At 35.9% G+C, this 24,607-nt stretch overlaps 3 protein-coding genes across 8 annotated transcripts in view; 1 reads left to right on the top strand and 2 right to left on the bottom strand.

The window, feature by feature from the left end:
• ttc7a (tetratricopeptide repeat domain 7A) overlaps nucleotides 1–5,451 on the bottom strand; it is a 62,203-nt gene extending 56,752 nt beyond the window's left edge. Inside the window, exon 1 of the mRNA XM_048205606.1 lies at nucleotides 5,340–5,451. Within this exon, the coding sequence (XP_048061563.1) occupies nucleotides 5,340–5,396 (57 nt within the window). The 5' untranslated portion in view covers nucleotides 5,397–5,451. The remainder of the gene's footprint in view (nucleotides 1–5,339) is intronic.
• Nucleotides 5,452–6,020: 569 nt separating this feature from the next.
• On the top strand, nucleotides 6,021–12,467 carry mcfd2 (multiple coagulation factor deficiency 2, ER cargo receptor complex subunit). Of its 3 annotated transcripts, none has more exons than XM_048205611.1 (4): nucleotides 6,021–6,177; nucleotides 6,649–6,825; nucleotides 8,514–8,673; nucleotides 10,819–12,467. In XM_048205611.1, exons 2-4 carry the CDS (start codon nucleotides 6,653–6,655, stop codon nucleotides 10,948–10,950), a joined length of 465 nt encoding a protein of 154 aa, XP_048061568.1. In that variant the 5' UTR covers nucleotides 6,021–6,177; nucleotides 6,649–6,652; the 3' UTR covers nucleotides 10,951–12,467. The 3 variants fall into 3 exon arrangements, with proteins under 3 accessions (XP_048061568.1, XP_048061570.1, XP_048061569.1); XM_048205612.1 differs by lacking the exon at nucleotides 6,021–6,177 and adding an exon at nucleotides 6,282–6,302; XM_048205613.1 differs by lacking the exon at nucleotides 6,649–6,825 and having other exon boundaries at nucleotides 6,054–6,177.
• The window catches only part of prop1 (PROP paired-like homeobox 1), a 33,408-nt gene continuing 21,239 nt past the window's right edge, over nucleotides 12,439–24,607 (bottom strand). For 3 of the 4 annotated variants that reach the window (XM_048205607.1, XM_048205608.1, XM_048205609.1), the window contains exons 4-5: nucleotides 14,940–15,166; nucleotides 12,439–12,944 (exon numbers count right to left, since the gene is read on the bottom strand). In XM_048205607.1, coding sequence (XP_048061564.1) covers nucleotides 12,564–12,944; nucleotides 14,940–15,166 — 608 coding nt within the window. In that variant the 3' untranslated portion in view covers nucleotides 12,439–12,563. Of the gene's footprint in view, nucleotides 12,945–14,939; nucleotides 15,167–15,319; nucleotides 15,326–16,436; nucleotides 18,105–24,607 lie in introns of those variants that run through there. The other variant, XM_048205610.1, reaches the window with a different exon arrangement.

The raw sequence follows: 24,607 nt of genomic DNA, 5'->3' as shown, positions 1-24,607 counted from the left end.
GCTGCAGAAAAAGTTAGGTGCCATGTAAAATGTAATTTGTAATTGCATTATTCATCACAAATGTACTGGAGTAAAAAGTACATTTACTTGTTCAAAAATGTAATCAAGTAGAGAGTAAAAGTTGCTAATATATTTGATACTCAGTACAACTACAAAGTAGCCAAAAACTACTTAAGTACAGTAACTAATTACATTTACTCGAATACTTTACACCACTGGGCAAACTCCTCACAAAAATGAAAATTGAACATTTACGCACCCTCATGCCATTCCAGATGTAGTTTTTTTTTTCTTCATATGAACGTATACGGAGATTTTTGGAAAAATAACCCTTCTCTGTGAGTCCATATAGGCTAATGCAGTGTTTCTCACCTGGTGGGTCGCGACGCAAAAGTGTGTAGCAAGACCGTTTTGAGTAGTTTGTGGAGTGTGTAGCCAAAGAAACAACTACAACAACAACAACAAAAACTCATTCTAAAATTCTATGTTTTTTCTTATGCAAGACTTTTATTTTGAAAAAGGTGTGAACGCTGTTGACTCTTCTGTCAGAGGCACAATAAAAATGCGTTGTCCTGATTCAGTATCTGCGGTCAGGCCATAAGATGTTGGCAAGCTATTCTAACGTTATTTTCGTAACTTGTTATGAAATTAAAAGTCTCTCTCACTTCAGAAAAACAACTCCCCTGTCCTGTCATGCGTGAGATGCTGCAAAAGATGCAAAATGCGAGCGCAACGGTCAAACACGGCCCTCTAGCTCATGTTTACATGGAAAAAATAATGGAAAAGTAGCGTAGTGGAACGGAAAAATGCTCAGTGTATAAAAAACCCCTTGTGCACATAGTGCGCACTCTTCATGTCATAGTTACGTTGCAATTAGTAAGTCATGAAATTACCAAAAAGTACCAATAAATGATGTAACTGGTTCATTAGTGATATTCTTACAATTAAAGTAGGATGGTACTTGTGTATTTGAGAAATAAATAAGCTTGGTTTCAGTTCCTAAAAATGTAATGACCATGGTTACATTTATTACATTTCGGTCTTATGGTTAAACCAGTTGAGAACCACTGGACAAGTGTGCGGGACATCCAATGTTGACACTTCAAAAACCACACAAAGCGAACACAATAGTAGGCCTAATCCACGACCCCAGTTGATGAATCAATGTCTTCTAAAGTGAAATGATAGGTGTGTGTGTGTGTATGCGTTTCTGTGATTTATGAGGACACAAATTTGTATAATGACATGGGTATTACACTGGTATTACGACGTAAACGTGAAATATGAGGACATTTCATGAGTCCTCATACCTAAAATAGCTTTAAAAACGTACTAAACAGTGTTTTATTAAAAATGTAAAAATGCAGAATGTTTTCTGTGATGGTTTAGGTGGTAGGGATAGTGTAGGGTGATAGAATGTACATTTTGTACAGTATAAAAACCATGACGCCTATGGAATGTCCTCACTTTGATAGCAAAACAAACCTGTGTGTGTGTGTGCGTATGTGTGTGTGTATGTGTGAGAGAGAGAGAGAGAGAGAGAGAGAGAAACCAAATTCAGTAACTTAATAAAGAACTTTACAGCCATGAGTGAAGTAGAACAAATAAAGATAATATTAGGAAAGGGACAAACAGCAGCACTGGCTGCAAGATACATGTGGATGTGCCACAGCCTGAGAGACAGCAGGTGAATGTGTGTGTTTGACCTCAGTGTGTTTCCCTACCATCCACCACAGTGACCCTCAGTATGTGTGTATATATATATATATATGTTTAAACACTGTGGTATCAAATGTTCTGTTGTTCTGCTGACATGTTCTAATGTGTTACACTGTTAATTTAAGTTTAAGTTATGTTATAATATTTGATTTATGTATGCTTTGGCAATATTGTATGATTTACAGTCATGCCAATAAAGAAATTTTGAATTGAATTGAATTGAATTGAGAGAGAAATACTAATGTTTTAAACTTTTATGCCTATAGACCTACATTTGGGACGGCATGAGGGAGTAAATGATGAGAGACTTTTTGGGTGGAGTATCCCTTTAATCATTGTCTGTATTCACCCGAACTGATTTGCTGAATCAAAATGTGGATGGTGACCTCTAGCCAATGGATAGCTCATAGCTCTTACAAAGAAAATACAATGCCTTTAAAAACATCTTAAACCAGCCTACGCTTGTTTACTGGTCTTAGCTGCTTTAGGCTAGTCTAGGGCAAAAATATCAAGAGATTGATTAAAGCAGATTTAAAATTTGCCATAACTCCTACACTCAAGAAGCAGCATTAACTATTTTTTTCTGTAATTAAATGTCAAGGTAATATAACACAAAGTATAGACCACTTTGGAGCAGACGTCACAATGACGTCACTTGCAGCTGCGCGCGCATAGTGGTTGCAGAAAAATAGCGGTAGCAATTGGAGGAAAATAAGAGAATAAGAGAAAAATGTTTTGTTGTGCCTCTGGATGTTGGAATCGGAAATCAAAAAATATAGTCTTAATTTTGAAAGAAAACCATCGTTGAAAACGTCCTTTGAAGCTAAACGGAGACGTTTCACAGACTGGACTGATGACACCTGCAAGGATTAGTCTACTATTAAAGCAGGAATTTGATGTAAACAGTAAGTCTACATAATATTCACATATGCAGTTCAGAGGACATACATACATAGCAGTTACAGCATTGAAATAACATTTAAACCTATAACATTTCACATAGATAACTTTTAAACAGTCTATACAATTTTAATTTCACAATTCTGACTTTTTTCTTGCATTTGCGTGTTTATTACTCCCAGTTCGGACTTTATTCCTCGCAATTGTGAGTTTATTTCACAATTCTGAGGGGAAAAAAGTCAGAATTGCGGGATAAATTGCAATTCAGAAAAGACAGAATAACGAGTAGCCTATATCTCACAATTGTTTTTCTTTGTAAGAAATGTGAGATATAAACTCAGATTTGCGAGAAATAAAAGTCAGAATTGTGAGATATAAACTCGAAATTAACTTTTTATTCTTTTAATTCATGACAAACAAAAACAAAACAAAGTTGTACGCCTCAAGAGACTTATACGCTTTTAGCTTCTCCTGAGTATAGGCTATACACTTGAGGTGTCAATCAGGTAAATATATATCTCTGGCCACTGGATGCTTGGCCATTTCGTTTCATCATTTAACCACTGACAAGGTGCTATGGCAAACGGATCCGTAAGCTGTATCCCACTCGGTAATGTTAATTTTTTTGAAATAACAGTGCTTATCGCTGGGTGAAGCTGCTGTGATATGCCGACAACATTTTAAAAAAAAAGAACAAATCAAAATATTCTATAATGTTTCTAAATCTTAACTACTTTGAACCGCTTCGTCGTAACTCTCTAGTCGTACTGGTTATCACTCCCGGGTTTTCTGCAACCACGATGCGCGCGCATCCCGAATGTTTACAAACAGTAAATAGGCCTATAGCACTGTACGTATATAGGCCATTATATTTTTTTAATGAAAATATGAAAAACTTTACTAGATTTGCATGTATGTTTACTAGATTTGCATCTATGTTATAGATAGTTAATGTTGATAACTGGAAATGTGTTATCACTGCTGGTGAAAAGGGTCCACTGTATGAACCAAAAAAATAAATAATAAAAATAACTGAGACATTCTTAAAATATCTTACAGTCACAACAACAATTTGAGGGTGAGATGATGAAATAATGATTAAAGAATTTTCATTTTGGGGTAAACTAACCCTTTAAGCTGGTATGACCAACTGGCAGCTGATTAAATGATAAGAACCATCTTGTACCACAATATTCTAAATCACAGTTATGACGATAAAATGTCATACAGACTTAAAAAGAAAGAAGACACATTAAAGTAACATTTTCTGACAGTGTAATAATAGCCTTTGTGCATATAAAGACAGCAAGCACCATTTACTGGGCTGAAACATCATGTGGGCCAATGTGTTAAGACTCTGTTAAGACCATAAATGTAGTTTAACCGGTCTTCTTTCTGAAGCAAAGCCTTGTCCTTGACAACTATGTCCCATTTCCCTGAAATCCCTTCACTGCTACATGACTAAATCTATTTAACCGATTAAATCTTGTTAACTATTTGCAGGGCTTGTTGTAATTGAATTAGGCCTATCAGATCAAGAGAGGAAGCTGCTTCCATCATATAGTCTGGAATGAATCAACGGCTGCTTACGAAAACACATATACGCTCGAGTAGGTACTTATGTCAGATATGTAATTACTTCATGACCACTAAAAATGTATGTTCAATATAGTATGAGCGTGTGTAGTATGACTGTAATCCAGACGTAATACATTTGCCATGCTGTCATTATCACGTGACCTCCCAGTGTCAGTTGCGCCAATTCACTGCAATTGACAAATCCTCTCCGATGGCCTCATGGGATAATAAAGTGTCCATCATATGCACACTTCAGTATCTCACTGGAAATAGTAGGTCATCCAGGTACTTTTTGCCTGGTCTTATACAGTGAATTCGGACATACTTCTTTTGTCACATACTGTTTTTAGTCCACTATATAGCCTAGTAGGAAAGCATGCGATTTCGGGTGCAGCCCAAGTCATGTTTCTGTTTAGATGAAAATACTCACTAATTTGATGCAAAGCACCTGCCACAGAATGCAAATGTCAATAAAATGAGACACCTGTCCTCCTGACCCCTACGAGACATGGTGGCGCCATCTAGCGGGCGACTTAAACTGCTTGACAGCTTTGATTGATCGATACATGTACATCCACAATATGCTAGTTTGGAGGTTAAATATGCTGGTGTTCTCCTGAACAAAATTCACCTTTAACAGATATATCTACAACTTTTAAGTTTAAAGTATTTCTCTTCGGGGAAAACATATCAGAAATGACCGACGTAAGCACACTCGAGCGTGCAAAATGATTGACAGACGAAGAGCGCTTCTGAATGGCTACTACTCTTTGACTTTTTTCTCGTTTGTTTTGTTTTTATAGAGCCTGATGTGACAGCTGTGATATGTTTGATATGTATTGTGAATTGATTAAGTGATATCTTGTGGGTGGTAGATACAATTAATGTGTGGTATTAAAAAAACATTTAAAGTCAGCAATTTTAAGTAGGCTAGGTTAGTTTATAAAATAGACTAATTTACAGCTATCAAAATAACAATAAAAACTAATAATAAAATAATAATTTATAGACTGCCAATAATATATCCATCAAAATCAACATACAACATTCAAAGTACTATGGTTGCTAGGAAATATCACGCATGACTACTGGCTATTCTAAAAGTCACATTTCTACGCCACCAAGAATGCAATAAACCGAACCTCCAGCTGTCGGAAAATAGATTTGGCCCTCTCATTTTCTTTGTAGAGGTTTGCCATGCAGTTGACTGTGGTGGTTGATTAACTAGGCACAAAATCATCATCATTATCACTGACAGGTATAGGTGCTCTCATTCATTCCTCAGCTTTGCTGCAGACAGTGTGGATTATTTACTGTCCAGTGCCCTAGACGCGCCCTTACTGTGACGCTTTACTCAAATCCAATCAGCGTGCAGCTGTCGTGTCCTGTGAAAAAAGAAAAAATAATTCTGCATAATTTCTAATTTATTATTCCTGGTATATATTTAAATGTGAGAATGCAATCATTGGGTTAAATATTATGTAATAAAGACTTGTCAAATTATAAAATTAAATAAAAACCTCAATCAGCGTGATCTTTTCTTTATATATCTTTGAAATTCTGCTTTGTAGGTTGTAAAAAAAAAAAAAAAAGATTTAAAAATTTAAAAAATGATTTTTATGACTAATCTGATTTAGCTTTTGGCTAAATATGTTATACATAAATATAAGAGCACGTCGCATTTTAACGTTTGTAGTACTAATGTAAAATTTGGAGTATATTTTTATACATTGCGTTTTTATTCCATCCTACTATATAACGTATTGTATTTTTGACCCTATCCACAAATAATAATGCATTTTAAAAACTATCGTGTCCAATCAGAGTTTAGCTGTCGTGTCCATGAGGTGAAAGGCAACTACGGCAAGCAAAAGCAGTCAAAAAGAGCGGTGCTGAGTAAACATCAGTAGGAGTTCAGTTACTCTTTTGTGCCTGAATAAATAGGACGAATATTTACCCGTCAACTGTGATTCATAGCAGGTGAGTAAATGTGCATGTGTATGTTGTTGTATTGCTGTAAGGTGTATTAAGAGAGAGGCAGAAAAGCGTTCAGGTGACTGTGCAACGTCTACAACTGCTGTTTGTGTGTCTGGACGGCTCTTCCTGTAATGTTTCAATATTCAAATCTATCTTTTTTTTTAATTTTCCACCTTTCAGCATAGATTATATTCCGTTTTCTGCTAGTAATTATGTCATTACTTTCCTCTACCATTTGTTTAGATTCCTCATTTTTCAAGTTCATCCATATGTCAGTCACACGAGCCCATTTCTCAGATTTATAGATACTGATTTTTTCATTATAAATCGTCTGTGTAATCTAATAATTACGATTCTTAAAATGTGTGTTGCTCTCATTGGTCAAATAATGGTCAGTAGGCTGCTCCAGCTGTAGTAATGAATGGAGCTGTCATTCTTATTCTCGCATTAACTCTTATTACCTCGTGATTTCAGTGTAATGAGATTGAAAGAAAGGTCTGGGCAGCTCAGATTATGGAGCTGGTTCCTGCTCTGCTCCAGCTGTATGCTGTCTATATGGGCCCATGGAGGACAGCATGGAGAACCAGCTGCTCCAAATCAAATGCCCCCTCCAATCACACGGCTGGACAGGAACATGGTTCAGGATAAAGAGTGAGTAGGTCCCCCCCCCCGCCTACTTTAAAACTGCTTTTAGAGCCTATACATGTATTCAAATTCAGTGAAACTGATCCGATGAAATATATTTTTGTAGCATTTGTTGATTTTGATTGGATTCTTTTCAAAAGTGCACTCTCTGCCAAATGACCTCTGCACTGGAGCAGTCTGTCCTGATCTCTAATATGTCAGGAAAACAAAGGTCATACTTAATCCATCCACAGAACTCATTTTAAAATTGTTTCTCTTTACTAATTTAATAGTAACTAATACATTGTTTTGTAAATCCTAGTTGCATGTTTTGTAGCTACTGGTATGCATTTTATATATATATATATATATATATATATATATATATATATATATATATATATATATATATATATATATATATATATATATATATATGTGTGTGTGTATATATATGTATATATATGTATATGTATATAAATAAATATACACACACACATACAGGTGCATCTCAATAAATTAGAATGTCAAGGAAAAGTTCATTTATTTCAGTAATTCAACTCAAATTGTGGAATTTATGTATTAAATAAATTCAATGCACACAGACTGAAGTACTTTAAGTCTTTTGGTTCTTTTCATTTTAATTTAACAACCCACCAATTCACTATCTCAAAAAATTAGAATACTTCATAATATCAATAAAAAAAGGATATTTTAAACAGAAATGTCAGGCTTCTGAAAAGTATGTTCATTTCTATGCACTTAATACTTGGTTGGGCCTCCTTTTGCATGAATTACTACATCAATGCGGCGAGGCAGCAATCAGCCTGTGGCACCGCTCAGTTGTAATGGAAGCCCAGGTTGCTTTCAGGCCTTCAGGTCATCTGCATTGTTGGGTCTGGTGTCTCTCATCTTCCTCTTGACAATACCCAAAAGATTCTCTATGGGGTTCAGGTCAGGCGAGTTTGCTGGCCAATCAAGCACAGTAACACCATGGTCATTGAACCAGCTTTTGGTGCTTTTGGCAGTGTGGGAAGGTGCCAAATCCTGCTGGAAAATGAAATCGGCATCTCCATAAAGCTTGTCAGCAGAAGGAAGCCTGAAGTGCTCTACAATTTCCTGGTAGATGGCTGCGTTGACTGTGGACTTCAGAAAACACAGTGGACCAACACCAGCAGATGACATGGCAGCCCAAATCATCACTGACTGTGGAAACTTCACACTGGACTTCAAGCAACATGGTTTCTGTGCCTCTCCACTCTTCCTCCAGACTCTGGGAAATCGGCTTTGCCTGACAATCTTCTCAAGCCTGCGGTCATTCCTTTCACTTGTACACCTTTACCTACCACACTTTTTCCTTCCAGTCAACTTTCCATGAATTTGCTTTGGCACAGCACTCTGCAAACAGTCAGCTCTTTCAGCAATGACCCTCTGTGGCTTACCCTCATTGTATAGGGTCTTGATGATTGTCTTCTGGACAACTGTCAGCAGACTTCCCCATGACTGCTGTTGGGATTATTGACCTAAACCCAGTATTTATACCCTGAGAATGGTAATTTAATAGAACTTGAAATTAAATATTCTAATAATTTGAGATACTGATTTTTTTGATGCGCATATATGTCACCGTTATCGACTAATGCTTATCATCTTACCACCCCTGTCTAAAATGATTCTGTCTGTAATCTAACCTTTCTTCTGTTCTGTTGTTGTAGCCACATCATGGAGCATTTAGATGGGGTGATTGAAAAGCCAGAGTCGGACATGACACCTCAAGAGCTGCAGCTTCACTATTTCAAGATGCACGACTATGATGGCAACAATCTGCTGGATGGACTTGAGCTTGCCACTGCCATTACTCATGTGCATAGAGAGGTGTGTGCTCTAATTTTGAGCTTGACTTTATGCTGTGTACACTACTGGTTCAAAGTTTGGACACAATCTACTTAGAGCTGCACGATTAATCGATTCAAACACCCACACGATCTTATTCCTAAATAACTACAATTCGGCTATGTCTATTAAACCTTTGACAAAATCATACCAGAACATTCAAATCTGTGTTGGCGCTGCAGTTGTCATGTATAGGTACTGTATAAAACAGCTTCACAGCTTATTTATATATTTATTTATTTAATGTTTTATTTGTATAGGGACAGATAAAATAAACATAGATAAAACTGGGACAACAGCCATCCAATGCATGTATTATAGTGCTTGTAGCTAATTTGCAACACTTGTCTCTATAAGGGCTTTTAGAAATTGCAATTACAGCAACAATAACAATCTAATAATTTAAATAATAATAAAAAGAAAAAGAAAAAAAATTTAAACATGAGTATAAGTTTGTTGCTGAATTAACCAAGACTTAGTAACATTTTTTAAAAAAACTTGCAGCAGATTTTAAACAATCAGGTAATGAATTCCAAAATTTTACACATTTTACTGAGAATTTTATAATTCCCACTAGAAGCCGCTCTGGTGGATCTGCTGCACCCCTTGCAATCTCTCAGAGAAATTAAATAAGCGCTGAGGGGCAAGACTATTTAAACACAAACTTTACGTAGTGAAGAAAGACAAAGTGAGCAAAGCTTAAAATCCTATATTTATTTAAGATCTGACAATGATGGTATCTTATTTGCTTTCCATCTAAAATTTTCAAGGCTCTGTTGTAGAGGCATTCAATCTGATTAATTACAGTCTGAGACCAAATAGTTAATCCATAGGACATGTGACAATATCATCACGTTTAAAAACAGAAGGGCATGATCATATGTCTTATTAATTTGAAGCTAGTAAGATTTGCTTTAATCATTTTACGTATCTTTTTCACATGACGTTTAAAATTTAACTGAGAATCTAAAATCATGCCAAGATATTTTTCCTCTGATGCTTGTTCAATAACCTCATCTTTAATTCTAATAATCTAATAATTCTAATAATTTTTGATTGAAAAACATATAGGCTTTGTCTTTTTAATGTTTAAGATTAAACAAGAGGCATCAAGCCAGGTTTCTTGTTATCTTTTTTTTTTTTTTTGCAACCTCCACACAATTTTTACCAGATGCATAAATAACTGTCATCATTTGAATACTCACATCAAGACATATTTCAGGAAGGACATTAATATAAATACTAAAAAGAATAGGACCTAAGATGGTTCTCTGAGGGATTCTTGTTTCGATCTTATGAGAGAATGACTTTGACAACACTTTGTTCGTGATTTAAAAAAAAATATATAAATCAAACCATAACAGAGATTGTTTTGATATATTGTACTTTGACATCATTATTTCTGTCTTAAAATAATCCAAAATGATCACAGAAGCACTGGGATAAAAATTTATAGTTCAGATATATAACACTGATGTCTACTAGAGCAATCAAACTAGAGCAGATCCCCTTTTGAAAGTACCTTGGCACATCAAATAACGATTGTATCGGTTACGCCAGTGAGTGGTGACAAGTGACTGTTAAAAAATGTATTTGTCATTGAATTGTTGATTCAAGAGATTTGTTCAAAAACAAATTGAACATTCTGATTCATCCAGTAATTAAACAAGTGAAGTATTTATGAGTCATTCAATCAAACCAAATTTTTAATAAAATCATTCTAATTAATTAAAAACCTTTTTTAATAGACTGCAGCAATTAATATTTTGTCAGAACCTCCAGTAAATTGTGTTATTTTATTTAGTTGTCTCTATCTAATCTCTATTTGAAACACACAAAATTGTGATTCTCACTTTATCCAGAATTGTGCAGCTCTAAACCTACACTTTTTTTTTTTTTTTTTTTTTTCAAATGAACTACTGTATTATTAATATTATTAATTTATAATGACAAATATAATATTTGATGGGATTTAATTTTAATTGGATTTTATAATCTTACCTTAAGTACAGTTGTTTCAGCCTCTCCTTCCATCATTTTGTCATGTTGTGTTCCATTCGTTTCAACACACATGTGTCGTGTTCCATTCAGTTATAATAAGTATTGTTATCTGGCTTTGGTTTCCAGGAAAGGGGAGATGATAGCCAGCCAATGAAGGAAGAGGATCTCATCAACCTCATTGATGACGTCCTCAGAGACGATGACAAAAACAATGATGGCTACATTGACTATGCAGAGTTTGCGAGGTCTCTGGAGTAAAAGACGACGGGAACAGCCGTGGCCTTACTGTGAATGCAGATTACCTCTGATGTACAAATCTCTAGCACATTCCCTCATGTGTGTCCGATTTCACAGACGCAGTATATTCATGCTTTAGTATAACCAGTATAAAATGTCATACAGTGAAATCGTGAGGGGCATGAGATGTTTTGTATTTATGCCATCAGTGTAACTATTCATTGTTGCACTCGCATCTGCATCTCTTGTCAGAATGGACCCTTGATGTATAAACTGCCAAATTTATCCAATGTAAACAAGTATAAATTGTTATTGTTAAATAAATGCTTTGCAGTGACACTCTATTGCAAAGCTGATGGTTAAGTGAAGCTAATGTCGGACATAATCGCTGCTCTGCTGATGAAGGATGGCAAACACACACTTTTTCTGCCTTAAAAGGATTATCACTGTTACTGTCATTATAAAAATACCCTTTCAAAATGATCTGAAAGGGCAGAACTTGGTGAGTACATATGTACATATAAATGTCCAAAATGCCTATTCAGACATGTAAGTCTTGATGAATCCCTCTGTAGGCTTAATGCTACTTTGGATGGATTTAACAGCTACCATCTATTTGATTTAGTTGTCCATTTCTAAAACAGGAATAGGAATCGTATCCTCTAAAACATCAGGGTGATCTGATTTTCAGCTTGCCATTAGAGTCTGAATGTACACAAAATGTCATATGGGTCAATGACAAGATGCTGTTTTTGTTAGGATCTATTAATTTATTCAGAAATTAAGAAGTTAATTCATCAATATAGTGACATTATTCCATGATGAACAATCTTTTTTATATTTTTTGAAGCATAAATTAAAAAATATTTGGGTGATGCAACTACCCTAATATGATAATGAAGAAGAAAGCCTTATTATTAAAAGAATTAAAGAAGAAAACTTTAATAGTTTGGGATAATTTTTTATTGTTATTCCCTAATAAAACTGCTTATTAAAACATTATTCTGCCAAATCAAACTTGTTTGGTTCAACCAAAATGCAGAAAAAAAAAAAAAAACCTTTCTTGTAAATGGTATAAAAGTTTTCCAAAACTGAATGTAACCAGCAAAAAGCACATTTCTAAGAACTTGGCTTGTATTGTTTTCAGCAAAATATTTCAAAGATTGTCATTGACCCATGTCTGTTTATTTTACATAAATAAAATGGCAAAATGAACAGCATTTGATTTAATCATGTGTAATTTATTTCTACCAAAGCTGAAAATTGTTATTGATGACTTTGAGTAGAAATGTAATTTAAAATCTCATATGGTCTATTGTACATTTCATCTGAGATGAGAATAACATGTTCATAATGGTCCTTATTTAAAGTCTGCAGTGCATTCAGTGTAAACTGAACCTAGTTTAATTGTCACAGTTTAGTATTGATGAAGGAAATCAATATAAATGTAATTAGTTTTGTCTATGGAGATATAGCAATAATTGAGAGAAAAATATGTTCTGTGTGACGGAAAATATAATAAAGACAGAAAACATCAATCTTGCTTTGTCATTGAAAAAACTTTATTATTTGTTCTTGTACAAAAGGGAAGATAAAAGAGTTTACGGCTACTCAATAACCCATCAGCACTTGCTCTAGTTCCAGTGACTAGTGGTTTCCAGCGCCGACACAGAGGCCAGTGAGAGCACTGAAGTAGTGGATGATCCGATGGTACGCAGCTGATTGTACCAGTCATCAGGCTGTCTGGTGGCTGGTGATGGAGCAGGGCCGGAGGGGCAAGAGAAATGATTGCTGGAGGACGTATGGGATGGGAAGCCTCCAGGGGGCAGCACTGAAGAGAATCGGGGGATGTGTGGCAGGGAATGAGGGCACTGGTACTGCCGCCCCATGGCAGAGGAAGACACACACATACTGCTAAAGAGAGGCCCTCGCCCTGGCACTCTGCCCACCGGCAGCACTTTCTGGGTGATACGATCCTGCTTCCGCTGCTTGGCACGGCGGTTCTGGAACCATACCTGTAGCAGGGAGTGAAAAGCAGCCAAGTTCAGCTCAAGAGTCAGCTAGAGTAATCAGAATCGAGGTTTGGCTGGGTAACATGGAAAGTTAGCTGTAGACCTGTAACTACACCATGTTGGTGGCCATTCAAAACATAATTTTCTTTCCAGCAACATTTAAATCACTAACATGTCATTATATTATAATAGATGTTTTACCAGTGGCCAGAACTAAATACATCAATACAGTTCTACAATAATCCAGACATATTTCCTAACCAGGTGTGATGCAAAAAGTTTCCAGCGATAAGAGATTTGTCTGCCCACACTTAAAGTGTGTGTAACATGGCACAATTAACGGGGAATAAAATGTGAATAAAAGCCTAAATTCAATATGTTCATCATATAAAGCGATCGTGTCTCTTTAGAATATTTGGACTAAACCACTCAATTCATATGGATTAGTTTTACAATCTCTTTATGAACTTTTTGAAGCATCAAAGTGTCAGTTGCGTAGCTGTCTATGGAGCTGTCCGATTTCATCAAAAAGATCTTCATTTGTGTTTCAAAGATGAACGAATGTCTTACGGGTTTGGAATGACATGAGGGTGAGTAATTAATGACAGAATTTTCATTTTTGGGTGAACTAACACTTTGAGATTGTTCTAAAGACAAAACTTTAGAATAATTTGACTTCCTGAAAAGAATGTTCTTTAAAAATCATAAATAACATCTTAAAGTTTGGAAAACCTCCAACTTGTCTTAAGTTTAATTAATTTTTTGGGTTGTTCAAATTGTACAATTGATATATAAATAAATGTAAGCAATGATCCATTATTATTAATTTTCTTCTTAAGAAAAGAAATAAGATGTTCTTAAGAAAATATTTTTACAAACTTCTTAAGAATTGTCAATAGTTGGAACTTTCTTATGAACTTTTCTTGGGAAAAGTTGGAACTTTCTTACGATTTAATTCTTATGAATTGATCTTAAGAAATTTCTTCTTTCTTAACGGATAAGTTCACTTTAAAATGAAAATTACCCCATGATTTACTCGCCCTCAAGCCATCCAAGGTGTATATGACTTTCTTCTTTCAGAGTTATATTAAAGGGTTAATTCACCCAAAAATGAAAATAATGTCATTAATTACTCACCCTCATGCCATTCCACACCTGTAAGACCTTCGTTCATCTTCAGAACACAAATTAAGATATTTTTGTTGAAATACGATGTCTCCGTGAGGCCTTCATAGCCAGCAATGACATTTCCTCTCTCAAGATCCATAAATGTACTAAAAATATATTTAAATCAGTTCATGTGAGTACAGTGGTTCAATATTAATATTATAAAGCAACAAGAATATTTTTTGTGTACCTAAAAAACCCCCCAAAATAACGACTTATATAGTGATGGCCAAATATTAATATTGAACCACTGTACTCACATGAACTGATTTAAATATGTTTTTAGTACATTAATGGATCTTGAGAGAGGAAACGTTATAGCTGGCTATGCAGGCCTTATTTTTGCAACAAAAATATCATTTGTGTTCCGAAGATGAACGAAGGTCTTACGGGTGTGGAACGGCATGAGGGTGAGTAATAAATGACATTATTTTTAAATAACACTTTAATAATCACCCTGATGCTCCCAAGCTTTATAATGGCAGTGCCACCTGAAGCTCAAAAAAGTGCATCCATCCATCAAAAATGTACTCCACATGGCTCCGGGGGGTTAATAAAGGCCATCTGAAGCGAAGAGATGCATTTATGTAAGAAAAGTATCCATATTTAACACGTTATAAAGAGGCCGCCTTCTGTATTCAACTTACGAAAAAAGTGTAACTGATGTCGTGTAGAAGGCGTAGGATGTAGCGTAAGCATTTTGAACTGTGAGAGGCATTACACTTTCTTCGTAAGTGATTTACGAACAACCCTGGTTAGTGTAACATAAAACTAGGAACATTTATTTCAGTTACATATCAGTTCAATTATCATAGCAAACAGGTCAGTTACCTGTATGCGAGCCTCGTTGAGTTTGGTGGCTCTCGCGAGCTCCTCTCTATAATAGATATCAGGATAGTGGTTCTGTCTGAAAGCTAACTCCAGCTGTTCCAGCTGCTCATTACTGAAAGTAGTTCGGTGTCTCCTGCGGGATGGTGAAGGGTACGGTCTTGATCGACCTCCGCCACCCCTGGTGCTCTCAGATGTCCCAGAATCTTTTCTTGGGTGATTTTGAACATCTGCATCCAATAAGGTTAAAATCAAAGAGGTGAATTCATTATGAGTAGACTTCTTTGTTACTCCTAAAGATGTCCAAACAGAAAGTGTCTTGACTCGGGTCTCTCTCTAGTTACAAGCAATTTCCTATTGACAGTGAGAGTTTCATCAACCACTGACATCTCTGAGATGCTGGATTTGCAGGTACACTTCTCTCAAATGATGTTCACTGAAGACAGAGGATTTAAGAGTCTTAATGCGTCCAAACAAATGTCCAGGAACTCAAAAGACAGCAGGCTTTGCAACCTAAACTCAATATCGTGAGAGAGAGGCATGCCAGAACCCTGAGGATTACGTTCAGCTTAAGCAAACAATGGCCGAAAAAATGACTAATTTGTCAAATTGTGGGACTCTTAGTTTCCAGGGGCTATTCGCAGCATTAGTGTGGAAGGTAGGAAGCGGTAGAATTTTTGAGTACTGTATACTGTACCTAATGAATTATGAAAATACGGCTCCAAAAAAGTTGCTTGAAACACAGATGAAAATACTTCTATTTTGCCTTTTCCTAATTTAATTTTTTTTTAATACAAATTTTTATAATATTTTTTTATTTTTTTATATATATTATTTTTTAATATTTTCAGCATTATTATTTTATTGAAAAATGCATCTGAATTTCAACTGTTCAAATGATTTCCACTTTTTCTTTAATTACAACATGACAAATAGATTAGGAAGTTCATGTTAGGTTTTTTTAAACTAACAGCCACCATGGGAGCGATAAGTAAAGTAAAGTAAAATAAATAAAATAAAATAAAATAAAATAAAATAAAATAAAATAAAATAAAATAAAATAAAATAAAATAAAATAAAATAAAATAAAATAAAATAAAATAAAATAAAATAAAATAAAATAAAATAAAATAAAAAAACACAATACAGCAATGCTGGCATAATTATTGGCATAAGTTATTATTTTAATTTTGATATCCTTTCTTTATATATTGTATATTATACAATCACAATCAAATTTTAAAAAATCTTCCTTGCTGTTCTAGTTTCTCTTTGACTTTTCTGCACTTTTATATGTGTTCTAGCTCTGTATAGTTTACTCTTGAAAGTTGCCATTGCAGTATGATAAATTGCTTGTGAAGTTCCCTATTTGAAAGTTGCTTTAGATAAAAGCGTCTGCTAAATGTCTAAATTGTAATTATTTTTCATATCTCGAATTGTAATATGCTCATGTATAACACTAGAATATTTCTGTAGGCCTAGTAAATGTAATATTCTTACCTGCGCTTGAGCTAACCGTGACCTCAGAGTAATTTTCAGAGAACTGTTGCTGAGGTTTGTCTGTGTCCATTTCAAACTCTCTCTGGGTTGCAGGCAGGATTGAGGTTTGACCTCCGTCCTAACCGAACTATGCTTTTCACAGAAATCTAATGTGACATCACAGAGCAGTCACACCTCTCAACTAGCCGCTCACATGATGGTGAAGCCCACAGTAACATGGTACTCTCAGTGTGAATGTTAAAATACAACTGTAATTAATGTAGTACTGTGGACATAATAATGACAAGCATATGTGAGTAAAAATATTCCTAAATCTGAGACATAGTGGTGCATGACATTTTGGATAATAGTAATATGACTTGGAATTCTGAGATGAAAATTGTAATTGACTATTTTCAACACCAGGGGGAGAGTAAACAAAAGAAATAAACGCAAGAGGAAAAGATCGCAAAAGAAAAACAAGCAAATTAGTGTTTCTTTTACACAATAAATATTCAATAAGATTTGGGCTCTGGGAGCATATTTAGATTACTTTATGTAAAAATGTAGATTTAGATTACTTTATGTAAAAATGTTTTGAACATGTTAAGTTATGCTATCACCTTGTATAGCCAGAATTTTTTATTATTAAAATAAAAGTTTAGTCCATCTTATTCTGATTAAGTAAGTCCCGCCCATTTATACTGGAAGCATGCGCCAGAATTTGCATACTATCAGAGTATGATGTAAACCATATTGGCATTGCCTATTTTACAACAATAGTCACACCACTGATACGAATACGACAGTTTTTGTCCTTTGGTACGCCAAATTTATATCAAAACACCATGAAAAACGTAGCGAGAAAACGTAAGTAGGCCTATTTTACGCTTTGACATATTGGTGATTAATTTGTATACATTTGTATGATTTGATTTGAACAAAAACATTGTTTTGTGTGAGTGAAAACTAAGCATGAAGGTCCACTCCTAACCCAAAACATTGTTTTTCCTTTTTTAATCAAACATTTAATCTGTCTATTTGTTTGTTAAGCGTGAAGAATTGAATTGGTTTTGCAAGACCAGACTGAAGAGCTCTGACAGATGGGATAAAAGTCAGTCAGGCCTTGGAGTCAGAGACATGGCAAGTATGAACATCATTTTTGCCAAGGTGGGTGACTTAGTGTTCCTGAGGGAGTCTACAGTCAACCAGACCCGGACTGCCAGGATCTGCCTGTTCTTTTTTGCATTTGAAAAAGGATTTATTCAAGAAGAAAAGAAAGTGAGTTGGGTTCACATGCTATTCACTCATCTCAACAAAAAAAATTTTGCTCTGAGGTCACTGAGGTGATGATGGCTGAATGTAAGTACACCTGTCCTACAGAGAACCAGAAGATCTTCTCAAGTAACTCAATCGTCTTTACTGCATCTCTTTCAGCTTCGTCTGCCAAATTCCCTGTGAACTAATGATCTGGATTAAATATTTACCTCCTTGTCTGTGCTTTACAGAACATTACTGTTATTTACAGTCAAAGCTTGGAATGATTTTATCTATCTATCTGTGTAGTCTGTCTGTCTGTCCTATACGTCATGTTTTTTTTTTTTTTACATAAAAATAATATTTAGAAATTGAGATACAGATGTGAATTCTAAACTATGAAACCACATAATGTTAAAGCGTTCTTGAAAGTGAAAGTGACATGTGAAGGCCAAGTATGGTAACCTATACTCAGAATTTGTCCTTTGCATCCAAGTTAGTGCACACACAGGAGTAGTGAGTAATGAACACACACACAGCAGTGGGCAGCCATTTTGCTGTGGCTCCCCAGGGAGTGATAGGAGGTTATGTGCCTTGCTCTAGGGCACCTCAGTCATTTCCTTCCAGTATTGAGAATCCACAACCTTTGGGTTACCAGTCTGATTCTCTAACTATTAGGCCACGACTGCCACTGTATTGTCATACAGATACATTGTAATGTTCATATTCAGTAGAAATGTCTATGACTGCTGTTAAGCTTTTAAGCATTGTGTAAAGCAGTGCTCAAATGAAAAGGAAGCAAATGGGTGTGTATGACTAGGGTCAGCCCAAGGGCCTGTACCCAAAACTGGAGAATCACAAGGACTAGCCAAACTCGTCAGACCCCCACAATGCTGTGACCAGCCTGCTTCCCCCCATGACCTCTGGGAATTTCCAAAATTTAGAGGAATTCTGACTCAGACTAGACCCAGTAGAGAACTGGGAGGAGGTTCTGCCTGTGAGGCCCACAGTTTAACCACAACACATGCATAGACTTATATACTTATATACGCACATATACAAATATACAAGCATACATGCGCATGCAAAATTTTATTGATACGCAGAGAGGAACTTCTCTCCTCCCAATTTCCTGGGACTGAACTAAGAGTGACCTGCCTGGCCATCCCTCAGCCCCGATGGAAGGAATGTAACCCAACACTTTCTGCCCTGTCCTACTTGGTGGCTTGCATGTCTGTGTGCACATGCAAACAACAGGGTGATGAAGACACAGATTCACCTTTTTTTCCATTTAACTAAGGAAACAACTACAATTTAAAGGGGCATCAAGTATTTTTTTTTTTTCCAAAAAAGTGTTGGTGTCTAAAATGTTGTTTTATTTCACCCACAATGGATACCTATAATAAGCCTGAAGAAAACTACCCTTATAAAAACTTACTTCAAGTTAATTTTACTAAGTATATTTGAGTAAACTTAAAGTATATTTTTAAGTTTATGTAGTAAGTATGCTAATATGTACTAGTATACTTGTAAGTGTGCTATTTCAATACTACTTGAGATTAAATTGGCCTTTTAGTGTATAAAAGTATACTTTTAAGTATACTTTAAGTGTAACAATACTAAACTGAGAACACAACTAGTTTACAACTACAATTTTTGTTTATACAACTATACTACAAGTGAACTTATAAGTGTACTGATAGTTTACTAGTTAAATACTTGTAGCACATTTTTTAGTTTATGAAAGTACACTTTGAAGTATACTCTCAGTAAACTACTAGTTTAGTTTAGTAGATTTATTCATAAGTATACTTGTAAGTTTTCTTTAAGTAAACATAACATCATACTTACTGTACATACTTAACATAGGCTACTTTAATGACAATGTAAGTTTATAAGACAGTATGTAAAACTGAAAAAAGTATTTAACTGGATACTCAATCAAAAGAGTAAACAACTACAAGCCAAGTATACTTAGAATACTTAATTATACTTTTAAGTATATCTCGATCAAAAGATTGAGTACAAGTGTAGGCCAAATATACTTAAGTATAATTTTAAGTAGGCCTATATGTCTGAGAAGTACATAAAATTAGACTGAAATTTTAAAAGAAGTATACTAATAGCACAATTAAACTTCTTTTTTGTAAGGGAATGCATGATATATAACATAAATTAAAATACACTTAAAAATAATTTATCACTGCTACAAAAACATCTACAATAATGTAAAGAAATATGAGGAATATACATGTTGCTTGTAAAAATATACTGTCAGAATACACAGCCTTTTTGCCAACAGAAAAAAAGATGGTGTTGTTAGAATCTACCAGCAGAGGCAAACGGACCCATTCTACCAGCCAAACTTTACCCCTTGGTTGCCCCTCATGGTGTCTGCCATGTTGAGACCACATGACCAGTTCACTTTATCTCGGTAACCCCCCATTATCAGACATTTTCAGTTGGGGAATAAATTACTTGCAGGAGACAAATATGCCTGTGAGAATATTGTATTTCTACAATGGTATTTGAAAACCAGTATACTGGCCAGCAAAAAATAAACAAAAAATGACTTGTTAGTTCAGTGGAGACTGAATGTTCTTAACTGATTACAGTTGTTTTTGTGGTTTGTGAAAATGTCATTTTCGTGCAGTCTCACACACATGGTCTTCATGAAAGACGTCAGTGCTCTAACATCAGACAGATATCTTTGAACTGTGCTGGACAGATTTGCGTCTTGCCAGCATGTATCTCTTTGGTGACTTTCCCATTTGTTTGTGTATGAGAACACAAACTCATGTGCAAGGTGAAAGAGAAAGTTTTATCAATGGAGACTCGTGCGATAATAAACAGGTTTATATCTATAAAGGAGAACTTTATTAGCCTATAAAAGCTGCTCCCAGTGCAGCTAGACAGGCAATTATCCAGCTGTCTGGCGTTCCTCCCTCCCACATAGTATACACTGCAGGAGCAAGAGGGAAAGCAGATGTATAGGCTTCAGAGGTTCATTAGTGATGTGCAAACTCTTGTGTCTGGAGCACGAAAGACTGTAAGTGAGTGGGATAGTGGAATTTTCACCCGTGCAGGCTTGACCTCTCAGTATATCCCTGTGGCTGTCTGGAGAGCGAGAAGAGACACAGGTGCTTCCAAGGGATCTCAGATGGGGCTGCAAGAAACAGGAAACCACCGTCGCTCTCAGGCATCCAGACAACACCTCGGCAAATCTACCCAGCCAGACAAACTTGCCAGCAATTCACACGCACACACGCATACACACAAACCATGCCAGCTCTGGCTCATTTTCAGACACTTTCCAAAACAAAAAGAAGGAGAGAAAATTATTATTATTATTATCATTATCAATTTTCTGAAGCTAGTGTGATTGGTGTTTACTTGTGTAAGCCACCACCACAACACTATTCTCCCTTTTCTGGATGGTAGCTAGATGACCTGAATCAATTAGCCCAAAACCTTGTAACTGGGAATCGCAATCTATAGTGCAGGAAATGGGCCGGTATGCAGTACCGTCACTTCTATATTTTAATCTGTAGTGTACCCACACTTTTTCTTGCGTACCCGCACTTCTTGGCATTGTGCCAAATTCTGTGACCCACCAAAATATGTTACCCTAGTAGGCACTGTATTGAACTAATTCAACCTACTCCTAATGCCAATCATAACATGCTTATCATAACCCTACCGTCACTACAGAGCTTACTAGGGTAACAGAATTCAGTGGGTGACAGATTTTCACCGGTACTCTGACCGCCCCGTCCCCGTAACATAATTTAATTGAGATATATCTAACTGCAGAACCGCAGAACCACACCTCACAGCAGTCTGAGGACAGCAGTACCAGGTCAAGCAGCCTCAGACCCAAAGTTAGGGTGGACGATCACGTATCCTGCCCCAATCACTAAACCTACCCTTAATGATGCTATAAGCTCCACCCTAACACCCATCTGAGACTGCTGGCCTGGCGCTGCTGTCCTCACGTTGCTGTGATTTATGGCTCTGCGGTTCTTTATTCCACAAGGTGGCAATGACTGATACACAATGATGAATGGACATTTCACTCATAGTTACTGCAGGCAGAAAACAAAATAGTAAGTATCATCAGCAAAACTTGAAATGCTCAGCAATTTACTGCAGAGCAAGTACTAAACGCAATCAGATACACTGAAAAAATTATAGTTTTGAGAATATGAGATCACGAATATGAGCCAGATGCTGAATGTACTGGGAAATGAGCTCTGACGAGGACAGCGGTTATGGTATAAAACATCTGCTCAAAATGAACAATTCCAAGTTACCAAAAGGTAACAAAATATGCTTTATATTATTTTTCTTTCTGTAATTGTTATTATTCTACTATCAGGAGAGCACCCTCCTGAAAGTTACAAAATAAAACTAAATAAAAATATCTGGTGAAAGGCAACATTTGATCAGCAGGTGAGTATGTTGAACCAATTAATTGTTAAATAAAAATGTTTATAGCCCATTGAATCATTCTGAGGCTTAATGGGAGATTTTCTAGGGAGAGAATTGTCAGAAGACTTAATTCTTTGCACAAGAGAGGACAATGGTATACAAGAGAATTACCAAAGCTTTAAGTGTGAAAATATAGCAAAAGTAACACAGAAACTGAATGGACTTATGACAAAGTCCCTGAAACAAACAGGTCTTCATTTAAAGCTTTTATTTCGTGACGAGTGATTTTTTTCTGCTAAAAAAAGAGCAGGAGAAATGCCAAGCAAGTGTCTCAGAGCTGGCAAAAGCTGTGAGAAGAGTTATTGTTTCATCTAAAACAGTAAGACACAACATGCAGAAGTGAAGTCCATTTTTGTTGTCCACAAGGGAACTACTTAAAGCACAAGCAACTTATTTAATCTTTTTCAAGGTCCATATTAACAAAATGTAGACTTCTGGTAATCCATACTCTGGTCTCAACTGCATTCAAAATGAATGGTATTGCATGGTTGAGGAGTACAGTGAGAAGTGCCTGGTCCCCACTGTGAAGTTCAGTGGTAGTAAAGTTCTTATATAGGGATGTATGAGTGCTGAAAGAATGGGGGAATTCACACACCATTGTGTGATGTAATACAACATCTTGAAACAGAAGGTGCTACTTGTTCCTTATTCCCTGCATTTTGGGCACTTTTTTGAACATGACAATGATTCTACAGTGTATACATTCTTCCAAGGTGAAAATCTTCAGTGGACAAGTATTTCACCCGACCATAACACTACTTGGGTACCTGTGGGGAATTTTGTAGAGATAAGTTGATAAACACCAAGACACTCGAGGTCATTTGATTGGGCACTTACTTCGCAACCATTTCAAAAACTATGCTTTCATCATCATGTGACTTCACTGCCGTTCATAAATCATCACCCATGGCCTCAGGGTATGGTAAAGTGTCCATTGTATGCACACTTAAGAATCTCGGCAGAAGTAATAGGTCATCTGGATCCTTTTTGCCTGCTGTTTTATGAATAATATGAATTCAGACATACATATCACTCTTTTCACGTACTGTTTTTCACCTACTAAATACAGTAGTACAATAGGCATACTGGGACATAGTGAGAGTGTGGGGATTTTAGCCTGAATACATGACACATACACTTTTGCTGGATCTTCATTAGCCTAGTGGTCTTAAGGCCTGTTCACACAAAGAACAATAACTATAAAGATAATTATATTTGCATCCTCACCAACAAATGATAACAGTTTCTTTATTCTAATCTCAAGCGTTGCGTTTTCAAAGTGCGAACATGTTTTTGCTGTTCTTACACGGCTTTAACCAGCATGCCCTCAGCATGTTTCAAGTGAATAGCTAGTGTAATCAATCTAATCTAACAATAAATTTATTTGACAAAGTCAATATAGTGGAAATAAAACAATGCCTCAACTTCAAAGGAAGCAAGACAATGTTGTCAGAACTAGCGCTGGATACCTGAGGTAATTTTATGTTTCACTGTTTGCTAGCCTGGCATAATGATCTCATCGTATACTTCTCACCATTTATTCCGAGGGCATGACCGATTGTTTTCCATTTATTCATTTTCCAGTATCCTTGAAAAGGGGGTTTGAATTGTCAAACAGTGGTGGCTTTTTCTGGACCTCAGTGATTAAATTCTCTGCAATGTCGTCTTCCATTTTAAATGCGTAACCCCTTAAATTAGAATGGATTCTGATTGGCTGTCAGTTTTATCGTATATTTAAAAAAAATATTCTGAAAGTGATCCCAACGATATTGATTCTCTATATTGTTATTGTTAAAGCTGTGGTGTGGACAGTGCTGTTCTTTTATATTTAGAATGATTTTTTGGTGTGAATGTGCCTTTAGAGTTGATACTGCCACCTATAGGTGTGGATAAATGAAGTTTTGTTATTATCTTTATCTTTATCATGTTGTTTCGTCATCTTACTACATATATTGAAACAATGAACCTTCTTGGCTTCAATCTCAGCCTATTTTCACAAATTTAGTGTTTTGTGTTGGTGCTGTTTCTGTCACAGCATGTTGGGTTTGTACCATTTAATCATGGATCACATGATTCCAGTTGCACTTGCTAATTCATCCACAATTTGCTTACATTTTCTTCAAGTGTAGATGTCAGTGTAGTTTTATATCGTAAACTGTAAAGGTAAAGCAATTGTAAAAGCAAACATCACCTAAAATGTCAATCACAGGCTTGCCAACTAGACTGTTTTTCTGGGCAATTAGTCAGCAACGACTAGTAGTACTGTAGCTGTGCAAGTCCTTGTGGCGTGTGTCGTGGAATTTGTCCTTGCTCTGTGGGTCATCACAGGTTTGTTTAATCACTCCAGACTGCTTGTTTGGACATTTTATTTTTCATGCTATGACTCAGATCATAGCCTAAAGCACGCAAAAACACGACCACACACAAAAATACACACATGCATA

The sequence above is a fragment of the Megalobrama amblycephala genome, linkage group LG10 (assembly GCF_018812025.1).
Source record: "Megalobrama amblycephala isolate DHTTF-2021 linkage group LG10, ASM1881202v1, whole genome shotgun sequence".
Classification (NCBI taxonomy): domain Eukaryota; kingdom Metazoa; phylum Chordata; class Actinopteri; order Cypriniformes; family Xenocyprididae; genus Megalobrama; species Megalobrama amblycephala.
This window is presented reverse-complemented; position numbering and strand designations above follow the sequence as displayed.